Consider the following 11,411-nt stretch of genomic DNA (forward strand, 5'->3'; position numbering starts at 1 on the left):
GTCGACTCTTTTGAATAATCCCATTTACATACATCACATGCGTATTTCTGTTAGCTATAGGAACTGTTGGAGAGCAGAAGTTCCTCCAGCACCATTTTTCTGACAAGATAAGACTCACGGTAGGTTTGCTTGCTTGTGGTTGCCTTTGACCATGGTGATTAAAAATGCATTATGTACCATCATTGACAACCTTCAGAAAGTATCACTTTTGAAACATTTTGGAGGGATAGTTTGGAGCGAATCAACAACAATGCAGCAAAAAAAAGAAGAGGCCACTGACTGACTGAAGACATGCACTGACCTAAAGAGTAACCTGCGAAAGCAATTCTCTGAATATTTATCTGAAGTCCACATCAGCTGTCTGCCAAGACCTCTATGAAAGAAGCAAGGCTGTGAGGGCAGAATACTGATCATAAAACCCACTGCAATGGAAATCACACTATTTGGGATAAGGTAAAAATGGCACAAGGCAATATGGAGAGCATGAACTTCCCAATTAGGTGCATAATACGTTGTGTTACTTAAATACTTTATCTTTTGGAGCATAGAGTAAGAAATCAAACAGCACATGATAAACAGCACAATCTTTGAGATGTTGCTTATTCTAATTAATTATAACAAGTTGTGTATCATAACTATGAAATCCAACAAACATCTTTTAGATTCCAAATAAATGTATTATATTCCTATTATATTGCCAATATAACAATCTGTTATAACATATACACTCACTGTACAATTTTATTGTCTTCTATCTGGTTTTCTGTTGAAGCTGTCTGTATTGTCCATTATTATACATGTATTAGTAGCATCTTGGAGGACACCTTCACCATTGTACACTCAGTCAGACATGTAAAAAACTCTGTGCCTTGAACAAAACTGTTTTGAGATGGTATTCTGTGCAATTGGCTTAGCAAAACAAGCCTTACTTTGCCCAGAGGGAGCCAACGAAACAGTATGTCAATTTCACTCTCGTTTGTCTTCCGTTGCCTTATCAAACGTAGCCATTACAGACAATGCCTGACACAAACACCGATATGGCTGAGAGCGTTTCTGTTTACACCTCGGTAAATTTTAGGTAATAAAAAACAAATCGAATTACAGACAGCAAATGACCCACAATGGAGGAATAAACAGGGTATACTTTTATTTCACATTTTATAGTAATAAAAAAAGAACTGCTTCATTTTATACCATCATATGAATCACCGGTCATAACTTATCCCTCATGAGGTTAGAGTCAAGCCGTCTAACTCCTACGTTCTCTAGTTTGACACTCTTTCATGGCCATCTCTCCAACTGGAACTTTTCTAGAACAGGCTATTAATCAGATTTAAGATGATTCAGATGTCTTTTTTTTTTTTATACAGAGCATATACAAAATGGATGTCTGTTTTAAACGTTCTTCTTTTGAGTTATTCAATGAGTGGTAGAGCAGTCAGGACTCACTTCCATTATAGATGCTTCAAAGTGCTCCTCCTGTTTTGGCTCTTTGCTATGAGACACTCGTCCTGTTGTCGTGGTGACCGCTGTCTGGCCAGGCTTCTCACAGGCCCAGGATGAAGCGGTCTGCTTGTCTCAGGTAGTCTGGCTTTAGATACCCCTTCAGTTCGCTCTTTTTCACCCACACAAAGGCACCCTTCTCAGATGTGGGATTGGTGCCACTTGAAAGCAGGGCTTTGAAGAAAAAGACTTTGGCTCCGACGCAGCTCTCTGTTTGAACGCCTTTGGGGAATTTAAACTTGTATACCCCGCATGGACTGTTGCCCAGGAACCTTGCCTTTAAATCAGTACCTGGGAACGAGAAGAAAGGAGAGAGGAGAGAAAGGCTCAGAGAGGAAGTCATGTCCAACAAGGGAGGGCCTTATCTTCAAGGTCATAAACAACACACTGCCTATTTCAGAGACTGGATTGCTGAATTATGTTCTTAGATTTTGACAGCCTTCATCAAAATACAACCACCATCAGCAATAACCTAATCAGATCCTATGTTGAGCTCTATACCTGCAACCCTCCCACTCTAAACGGACCCTATGTAGAATACTACACCTGCAACCCTCCCACTCTAAACTGACCCTATGTAGAATACTACACCTGCAAACCTCCCACTCTAAACGGACCCTATGTAGCATACTACACCTGCAAACCTCCCACTCTAAACAGACCTTATGTAGAGTGACATACCTGCATCCCTCCCACCAATACCCTCCCACTCCACTGAACTCCACAGTGTACCAGTTGAGACTCCATGAGGGTCAAATGGACAATGAAATGTGTTAGTATGTGCCTTTATATAGGATGGTCCATATGAAATGTGTTAGTATCAAAGTCAAAGTCAAAGTCAGCTTTATTGTCAATTTCTTCACATGTTCCAGACATACAAAGAGATCGAAATTACGTTTCTCACTATCCCACGGTGAAGACAAGACATATTTTACCAATTTAGGTCCACAGACAAACATAACATTCAAGTAAACAAAAAAGTAAGTAAATAAGTAAATAAGAGGGCACATATAATAATGAAAAAATAAGAGCAGCAAAATTTGGTTGAAATTGTGCATAGACAGTCAATAAAATACTAGTGCAAAGTCAGGCCAATAAAAGGCTTGGGTAGTTCTGTTTGACCTAAGTAAGAAAGAAAGTGGCCTTTATATAGTATGTGCCTTTATATAGGATGGTCCATATGACATGTGTTAGTATGTGCCTTTATATAGGATGGTCCTTATTAAATGTGTTAGTATGTGCCTTTATATAGGATGGTCCTTATTAAATGTGTTAGTATGTGCCTTTATATAGGATGGTCCTTATTAAATGTGTTAGTATGTGCCTTTATATAGGATGGTCCATATGGGTCACTGCAAATAGACAGCCTCCCTGCATACATGATTTGTGCAAGTGCATATGTGTAGGTGTAGATGTGTGTGTGTGTGTGTGTGTGTGTGTACACATGTGTTTGTGTGCGTGTGCACATGTGCATGTGTTTGTGTACATGATGGCATGTGTTGCGTACATGAGTGAGTGTGAGTGTGTGTGTGTGTGTGTGTGTGTGTGTGTGTGTGTGTGTGTATTGACGGTGGGCTACCTGGCAGGCTGGCTAAGGCCCTCTCTGCGGTCTGTCGTAGCGTCTCCCCTGCGGTCCACTGCAGCTGGGGCAGTAGCCACACTTTCTCCTTGCCCACCTCCTGCTGGACCAGCAGCACCAGGCTGTCGCTCAGGCAACGATCCAGTGAGCTGGGGTCCTCACCGGCCGCCCCTGAACAGGGACAGTGTGTTAATGTCACATTTATTGAATTCAGGCAGAGACGGAAGGGAGATCCTCATGTCTGACTGAATTTCTGAATACATTAGCTGACTTAAATTCAATTAGCTCTGGCTCTGTTTTTGGTCTGTGGTCTTGGCTGAAAAAATTGTATTTTTGTCCAAACAAGTAAACCTAGAATTGCATTTCCCAGGACTTCAAGCCAGGAAAATGTATGTCCCTTTAAATCTTGAACACCCTTACTCAAGCCTGAATTCCAAAACACTTAAAGGCCTGATATCTGCCTCTGAGACATGCAGGGCACCTCTACTAAATTAAATGAATATAGTGGTCAATACCAACCTCTACTAAATTAAATTAAATTAAAATAGTGAGTTAAAACCAACCTGTTGGTGTGTGATTATTAAAGATGTGAGGAGACGCACCATTGGCCCTTCCTGCGGGCTGGAAGCGTTTCAGCTTCTGCTCCCAGGCATCCTCGTCGTCCTGCGCCGTGACAATCTCCTGGTTGACGAGGTCCTCGTCGTCCGAGTCGTAGTCTTCCTCCTGCTTGCGGCTCATGCGCTCGGCATCCTCCAGCAGTCGCAGCTCGTGGTCAGAGAGGCAGCTCCGCTCCAGTTCCATCTGGGCGAGCAGGAGGGAGATCGGTTGGTCGCTCACAGCCATCCAGAAGGACAAACTGTCACATATCCATTTCCAAGTAGCCTACTCTTTCTACGCATGTTTTGTTTAGATGCACTAACAGCATGGTGATTTTAGTTTGAAAACTTCCATAGCAGCATATTTCAGAAAAATGATGGATAGGCCTACTTTCATGCAAACAAAGTGAACAAAGTAAAGACTGGCTGTATCACAGGTCAAAGTATCTGATACATCATAGCATTACACAAATCCAAGACAGAGTTTCCATGTCACAAGCACCTATGAGGAAAAAATAAATAGAGATACAAGACTGGACACTAAACCAATGTAGAACCCCTTGAGAAAGAGGGTGACCCCTTGAAGATGATACTACAACGTAGATCATTGACAAAAATACCTGACTGTTTGTGTGGATGTGGAATTCTATGTCATTGACAAGGGATAGACCAAGACATCCAGCCGACCTACACGATTCAGCTAAACTGACAAAGTGCGACTTATGAGCCATAAGTCACTGTCACAAACAAACACGTCTTCGTTGACGTTAAAAAACGTTGAAAAACCGTACCTGTTGCATGAGATCTAGAAATTTCTGTTCGATGGGATTCGGATCTTGAGAGACCACGGGTAGTCTCTGCAGACACACAGCGCCGTAGAGTTTCCACTGGGAAGCGGGTTTGTGCGTTTCATATTTAAGTTTAACGGCACAACTGCACTCCCCACTGCCTGAGAAATGTCGGATACCCTTTAGCAATGTTGTAGATGCCCTGTTGATGTTTCTGAACTGCCACATTGAACGGACAACCATTCCCAGACAGGGCGCCGCCATTTTCCTCTCTGACAGGACCCACAATGCATTGCAATATGATGCTTCCTTTTGGGTGAGACTATTATATGCATTTGTAGGGGTTTTTATTGAAGGCTGTCATCAATTCAAATTACTCTGCAATATATTTGACCACAAGGTGATTAGTATTAAAATATTAAATCACTAAAATAATTATACAGGAACATTTATTTCCAAAGACCCCTCTGAAATCGCACGTGGTAATTGTATCCATAATTCTTCCCCCATTTGGTAGGAATTTTCCATGCCGGACACACGTGAGCTTCAATGTCATTTTATTTTGTAATGCAACCGATTTAGTGGTAGTACATGACAACAAAATCCTATACAATATGTCGAATTTAACGTCTAGGTTATCGAGCTTGGCGAGATGTGCAAATCAACACATTCTGGCTTCCTTTAACATGGTCAGAGCATCAGTGTAAGTACACTATGCAATGCAACAGTGTCGGAAGTAATCCCTAGCCTTACATTAATAAGATGTATCTGTGGACCTTAACTCTTAGAATGCTCAATTAAAATGGCTCTGAAATGTATTGGATTTTACTGTGAATGATGTGTTTTCATCTCTATGTTTTTGTTGTAGTGTAAGTACAGAGTCTCGGAGACCCATATGTTCCAGTGCGATTAGACAACAGGAGTCGGCCGAGGAGGCTACAGTTACCCCTAAAACCAGTTCCAGAGAGTTCAGGTATGCTTAAGTCAACATGGTGCAGGATAATTGTGTGCCACACATACTGAATACAATCGGTAATTGTAGCAGTAATGTAACTTTACAGTATTTGACTGTACACATTACTGCAGTTATGCCCTTCATTTCATTCAAAACCACCTTGACTTCTTTTTTTCCAGTATATATCCACCTATGCCAGGGGAGGACAGTCCTTTGAGATGGGGTGGGATGAAATTTGAAGATTTACCAATTGCTCACATCAAAGCCACATACAACAAGTAGGTTGCATTGGACTACATAATGAACATAATTCCATACCAGTAGGCCCATCTGCTGAACTACGGACATTTGTCTCTCTCTTCCCAATGTGCTTTATTCCATCAGCACACACATACAGGTTACAGACCACAGTGGACAGTATATGGCTAGAACCTCCTGTGGAGCTGAAGGGTTCCGGAATGTGAAGAAGTCAACACCTATTGCCGCCCAGACAGCTGGGATCTCTGCAGCTGCAGTAAGTCATCAGCTCATGCTTCTCTATCACAGCCCTTTGAGCAGAACAGATATTGCCTACTGAAGATTCAATTTGGCCGTGTTAATGGTACTTAACACACAATATCCCAGGCCTGTCAAGTAAAGCTCTGTGGGATGTAAAACAGACCAAATGAAATAGATAGCCTAGTAAAGTACTAACCACCTAGGGCCCTAATTTAAAAATAAAAATAATAAAACTGGGCAAGTACTAGTCTAACTAAAGCTTGCTTAATAACTATGCAAAATCTATTTGCAAATGTAATACCATGAGATCCTAAATGCAAACATCGGTGGAAGCTGTCTCACACTGCATGATTAGTTCATGCACGAGAACTTTGCTCAGTGCTCATAGACTGACTTTGCACTTTTGCCCTGCATTCAAATTAGGGCCCCTAGTGTCAAAGATCTGTAGAATAAGCAAAACTATAAAAGATCTGTAAAGATCTTATGACAAAGGGTAATGTGGACATACAGACTGTTCATCTCCTGAAGAACATTCATCATGGCCATGTTACTTAAATGTCCACAAGGTGGCAGCATACCCACATAGGGCTGCTGAGGTGTTTGTGTCTGCCGTAAGGACACCTGACGACCCCACCCATCTGTTGCTTTCTCTGTCAGAGTTGATTTCTGCACCCACATCCATCTATATGTCAGTATGTTATGTTCATCATTTGTCTCTTATAATGTTGCCTTGCACCTTCTGCTATGTTTGGTTTAGCATCAGATGAAAGGACATTCATTTATATTTGCCTGTAGCTGCTTGCTTAGAGGCACTAGTTTGCTTTGCTTTTCTCCTGGAGGCGCGCCAGTTTATTGGGCTCAGTAATGTAGCTGGCTTGTGTTTTTATCAGCCCAAGGTCAGTGGCGTCCGTGGCGCTCCTGTCCATCCTCTCGGCTCTGTAATGTAATGTACGTGTTTGGCTCTGCCGCCGCCGTCGCACCCGCTAGACTCTCATTAGCACAGCGCCCAGCATGAATCATTTCCTCCGCTTGTGCCCTAATGAAAGTGAGCCGGTGCGGCGGCAGCCCCCGTTTAAAAAAAAAAAAAAAAAAAATCCCGTAATTTTTCACCCCCACCAACACGCTCCGCAGGCTCTCAGGGACGAGACTCCTGCGGCTCCAAATCAGGGTTTCTTCAGATGCCAGTGTTTGCCCTCGCTCCACCCCGAGCTGCTAAATTGTTTACTGAGTTCATTTATTAGAGTTCATTTGATAAGCGAGTCAGGGCTGCTTTGCTGCCCCCCTCTCCTCCTCCTCCTCCTCCTCCTCTCCCTCCTCCTCTCCTCCTCCTCCTTCTCCTTCTCCTCCTCCTCCTCTCCTCCTCCTCCTCCTCCTCCTCCTCCTCCTCCTCCTCTCCTCCTCCTCCTCCTCCTCCTCTCCTCTCCCTCATCCTCCTCTTTTCTTCCACTCTTTTCCCCTTCCCCTGTCCTCCGCTCCTCCTCTCATCTCCATCTCTTCTCCTCTGCAGAAGGCACAGGCGAAGGGGGTGACGTTCGTGCGGGTGGTGGTCAAAGGCCTCGGCCCCGGGCGTTTGGTGAGTACTGTACCGCAGCACAGCCTCATCATGACTCGTCTCGTCTCGTGGCTTCTCTGCTCCATCAGTCTTAAGAGCGGAAAACTAAGAGTGCGATTCCTCTTGTGGGCCTTGTTCCTCTATGTTACACACACACACATTCATACACCGCAATGAACAATCTGTTCTCGATCACAATAGATGCCTTTATTATGTGAAAGTCCACAGAGGACACGTGCGCACACACACACAGACACAGACACAGACACAGACACAGACACACAGCTTAAGACATGATTTGATTCCTATTGGGTTTTTTCTGTTTTTTTTTTTGTTTTTTTGTGTGTATGGATGAGACAAATTGTCCCTGATGCGTGGGCATTTGGTAGTCTGTGATTTGGTGGCGGTGGCGTTTTGCACTGAAAGATTCATGGGCTCATTAGTGCAATCTGGCCTCGTCTGTGTGCTACTGGGCGGCATCTTGTTGAAATCTCTGGCCCATAATACATTCATGTTATACAGCGGCCCGGTGACAGATGAGCAATGGGCTGTCATCATCGCAGCATTATCTTTAACACAGAATTTCACATTTTAATTACAATCCTAACATAGGATGGCTCACCACTCTGTGGAGTGGAAGGAGCAGTACAGACGCTTTTGGTACATTGGTTTTGTTTTGGTTTTCTGTCAATAATGATATACACTACTACCCATGTTGCTATTTTGATGAAGGTGATCTACGTATATTTTTTATTGTAGCTCTTTGATCTCATAGAGTGAACAAGAGCTTCAGGGTAATGTTAGTAAGAATGCAGACATATATTGGGCCATATGCCTTTATTCCATCAATAGAAGTTTCCATAGAAATCAGCTTTTTCAGAGATGACAAAGGGATAAAATAGCATGCCACTCAGCAGCAGCAACGGGAAATGAGAGCAGTCCAACATGGATGTAGAACGGGGGGAAGAACAGACGCAATGCAGCCTCATGTTACAGATGCTCCTTTGTGGCTTCACATCTGGACCTGGACTCTGGGAAGCTGTCACGAGGCACCTAGCAGTCTCCGCATTGTTCACCATGTAGGATCCTCAGTAGTGTTCACTACGTAGTATCCTCAGTAGTGTTCACCACGTAGGATCCTCAGTAGTGTTCACCATGTAGGATCCTCAGTAGTCTTCACTACGCAGTATTCTTAGTAGTGTTCACTACGCAGTATTCTCAGTAGTGTTCACCACGTAGGATCCTCAGTAGTGTTCACCATGTAGGATCCTCAGTAGTCTTCACTACGCAGTATTCTTAGTAGTGTTCACTACGCAGTATTCTCAGTAGTGTTCACCACGTAGGATCCTCAGTAGTGTTCACTACGTAGTATCCTCAGTAGTGTTCATCACATAGCAGCTGCAGTGGTGTTCACCTCGTAGGATCCTCAGTAGTGTTCACCACATGGGATCCTCAGTAGTCTTCACCATGTAGGCCACATCTGAGCCAAAGGTGTCCATTCATGTCCACTGCTAAAAAAAGAGATAAAAGTGATAGAGAAGAGAAAGTTGTTTTGTTACTTTTTACTACAATTATTATACTATATCTTTTTTATTTCATTGTTACTGTAATCTCGGCTTCACTGAAAATGAGGACTACCCTCAATGAACCTCCGAGAATAAATAAAGGTTGAATGAATGAATGAAAAGGGTTCTGGATAGTGAAAGTCAAACTTTTATGTCCATGTCCACTGATAATGGAGAAATAGAAAAGGAGACACCCAGAAAATATATATGGGTGCTGTCTAAAATAATGAAAACAGCAAACCGAATAGCTGCACATTGCTCCAACGTTATATAAATGTTAATTTTGATATTTCCTTATTTTTGTTACGTTTAGTTAGTGTCTACTTTGTAGGATTTTCCATACTGTGTTGCCTTTTGGATAACCAGATTGCCTCTACATGTTCTTGCCATCAATACAGTCAAGCATGTAATTATGTGACATTTGTTGGACATTCACAGGTTTATCAGATAAGCTGTTAATTTAAAATTTGATTTATAAGGACAGGAATGAACAGATCAATGATGGCAAGTTGAAACGTGAAACCAATTAAGTGTGAATTTTTGCTGTATTGATTGGGAATACCAGGGGAGAGAAAATCATGCTCTTTCATGTGTCTGTGCGAGTGTGTGTATATCTTTGTTTACTTGTTCATCTTAATGTGAATGGGTTTTTGTGTGTGTGTGTGCATATCTATCTTCTCCAGTCGGCCATCAAGGGTTTGACCATGGGGGGTCTTGAGGTGGTGTCCATCACAGACAACACCCCCGTGCCCCATAATGGCTGCCGCCCCCGTAAGGCTCGCAGGATGTGAGGCGTATCACAAGAGCCCATGGACCCACAAAGCCTCCTACTGCCCGTAGGAGTCGCCATGCCACGCAACCCGCCTGTGCCATGCACCTGGGGCACTGGAAAGTCAGCCATGCCAGTCATCCAGCCAGCCGTGCTCAGAAGACGATTCACACTTAATTGTGCAGTTACATTCACTGTTTTGGTTGTGTATAAATGTTCATTAATAAAAAAACAAAAAATAAATAAACACATGTTCATGTCCCAGTGTGTACAGTTGACTGTTTCCACTTTGGACTCTTGTGTTTGTCTGGCGGCGCTGATTGCTCATGACCCAGAAGCGTTCACGTTTCACCCGATAGAATCACTGTGAGAAATGGAAAATTAAATTAGTGAACATCAGCAGACCGGTGGTGGAAGCGGCCTTTATCTCCCCCCCCCCTAATATCTGCAGCCCGAGGCGTGTCAGTTTTGCCTTCAATCACGCTCCAGCTTGGAGCCCAAAAGCAAGGTGCAGAATAATACACTATAAATAAAATGGAGCCCTGTTAGATTAGTGCCCTTTCCTGGAATTATATCAGGTGCTCCGTTTCCACGGCAACGGCAATTAGCAGGGACTCTCAGGCAGCCAGTGAATGTAACTCTGTACCCATAGCAACCAAGGTCAGGCCTGCAACGCGCACAGACATACACACACACACACACACAGGTCTGCTTTCACCCGGGTTCTTTACACTGTGCGTGTGCAGCAGCATCGAGGACAGCAGAGGGGAATTGAATGTTCAGAACCTGACCCATTGTGTGTTCTATGGCAAAAAATAAATACAGAAATAAACCCATGGCTAAATAAGAAAATAAGTGGACATCAAACAAGAGGCAGCTTCTGGCTGATGTGCACTGATTTCGTTTAATACAGCATCTGAACAAAGGCTAAACTAAAGCTGTATTGTGAGTGTGGGTGGGTGTAATGTTTAACCATGGTGCTGTCTGCCTCAGTGCAGACAGAGGGGGTTTATTGCTGTTTAAAAAAGAGACCTGGCTACTCATGCAACAGATGCCAGCGGCTGAGGTTCACTATGTCTAGCCATATACACTATCTACCAAAACCCAATGTATTATGCAGCATGTCCACCTGCAAGTGCGCTTTGAGTGTTGAGAAAAGTGCTATATAAATGTAACGTGTTGTTGTTGTTGTTGTTGTTGTTGTTATTTAATCATACCCAACAGCTCGGGCTGTGCATCTACCAGACATAGAGGAATTCTGTTCCCTTTTCATTAGTCTCCTTTTCTCTTTCTCTCTTTTTTGTTATTTTAAGCAGCAGGGTTATCTGACTGACTGTGTGTCCAAGGGGAGCTGAGACAGACTTAATGAATATGACAATCCTGAGCGCAGTACAAGCGCAGCACATCTGATCCACCTGATTGGTGCATGAGCGAACAGATATGACAGATACTGGATGTGTAGGTTCTTATCAGAGCTCTTTTATCACTCTCTACCAGATCTATACAGGGATGAGAGTGTGTGTGTGTGTCACTTGCAGGTGGACAGCACCTTCTCGGCTGCTCGCTATAACTCCATGTGTGAGAACACTCCTTAAAATGCATCTGA

General features: G+C 43.2%; 2 protein-coding genes across 3 annotated transcripts; one reads left to right on the forward strand and one right to left on the reverse strand.

The window, feature by feature from the left end:
- Positions 1-1,122: 1,122 nt before the first annotated feature.
- On the reverse strand, positions 1,123-4,756 carry mrpl46 (mitochondrial ribosomal protein L46). Of its 2 annotated transcripts, none has more exons than XM_042074294.1 (4): positions 4,470-4,756; positions 3,685-3,883; positions 3,083-3,253; positions 1,123-1,794 (listed from the first exon to the last, which is right to left on the reverse strand). In XM_042074294.1, exons 1-4 carry the CDS (start codon positions 4,728-4,730, stop codon positions 1,547-1,549), a joined length of 879 nt encoding a protein of 292 aa, XP_041930228.1. In that variant the 5' UTR covers positions 4,731-4,756; the 3' UTR covers positions 1,123-1,546. The 2 variants fall into 2 exon arrangements, with proteins under 2 accessions (XP_041930228.1, XP_041930227.1); XM_042074293.1 differs by having other exon boundaries at positions 3,646-3,883.
- A 237-nt stretch (positions 4,757-4,993) lies between these two features.
- mrps11 (mitochondrial ribosomal protein S11) lies at positions 4,994-10,066 on the forward strand. The gene is made up of 6 exons (XM_042074295.1): positions 4,994-5,169; positions 5,335-5,439; positions 5,601-5,699; positions 5,806-5,935; positions 7,427-7,492; positions 9,720-10,066. Exons 1-6 carry the CDS (start codon positions 5,081-5,083, stop codon positions 9,825-9,827), a joined length of 597 nt encoding a protein of 198 aa, XP_041930229.1. The 5' UTR covers positions 4,994-5,080; the 3' UTR covers positions 9,828-10,066.
- The last annotated feature ends 1,345 nt before the right edge of the window (positions 10,067-11,411 follow it).

Source organism: Alosa sapidissima, chromosome 20, assembly GCF_018492685.1.
Source record: "Alosa sapidissima isolate fAloSap1 chromosome 20, fAloSap1.pri, whole genome shotgun sequence".
Classification (NCBI taxonomy): domain Eukaryota; kingdom Metazoa; phylum Chordata; class Actinopteri; order Clupeiformes; family Clupeidae; genus Alosa; species Alosa sapidissima.

What these genes read in the sequence shown, in the direction of transcription:
- mrpl46 (XM_042074293.1), bottom strand. Translation starts at nt 4,730, where the DNA reads ATGGCGGCGCCCTGTCTGGGAATGGTTGTCCGTTCAATGTGGCAGTTC. An exon ending in TAATAATCACACACCAACAG is followed by an intron (nt 3,254 to 3,645) that starts GTTGGTTTTAAC and finishes GTCCCTGTTCAG; the next exon opens with GGGCGGCCGGTGAGGACCCC. An exon ending in GGCCTTAGCCAGCCTGCCAG is followed by an intron (nt 1,795 to 3,082) that starts GTAGCCCACCGT and finishes TCTCGTTCCCAG; the next exon opens with GTACTGATTTAAAGGCAAGG.
- mrps11 (XM_042074295.1), top strand. Translation starts at nt 5,081, where the DNA reads ATGTCGAATTTAACGTCTAGGTTATCGAGCTTGGCGAGATGTGCAAAT. An exon ending in CTGGGATCTCTGCAGCTGCA is followed by an intron (nt 5,936 to 7,426) that starts GTAAGTCATCAG and finishes TCTCCTCTGCAG; the next exon opens with AAGGCACAGGCGAAGGGGGT. An exon ending in GCCTCGGCCCCGGGCGTTTG is followed by an intron (nt 7,493 to 9,719) that starts GTGAGTACTGTA and finishes TATCTTCTCCAG; the next exon opens with TCGGCCATCAAGGGTTTGAC.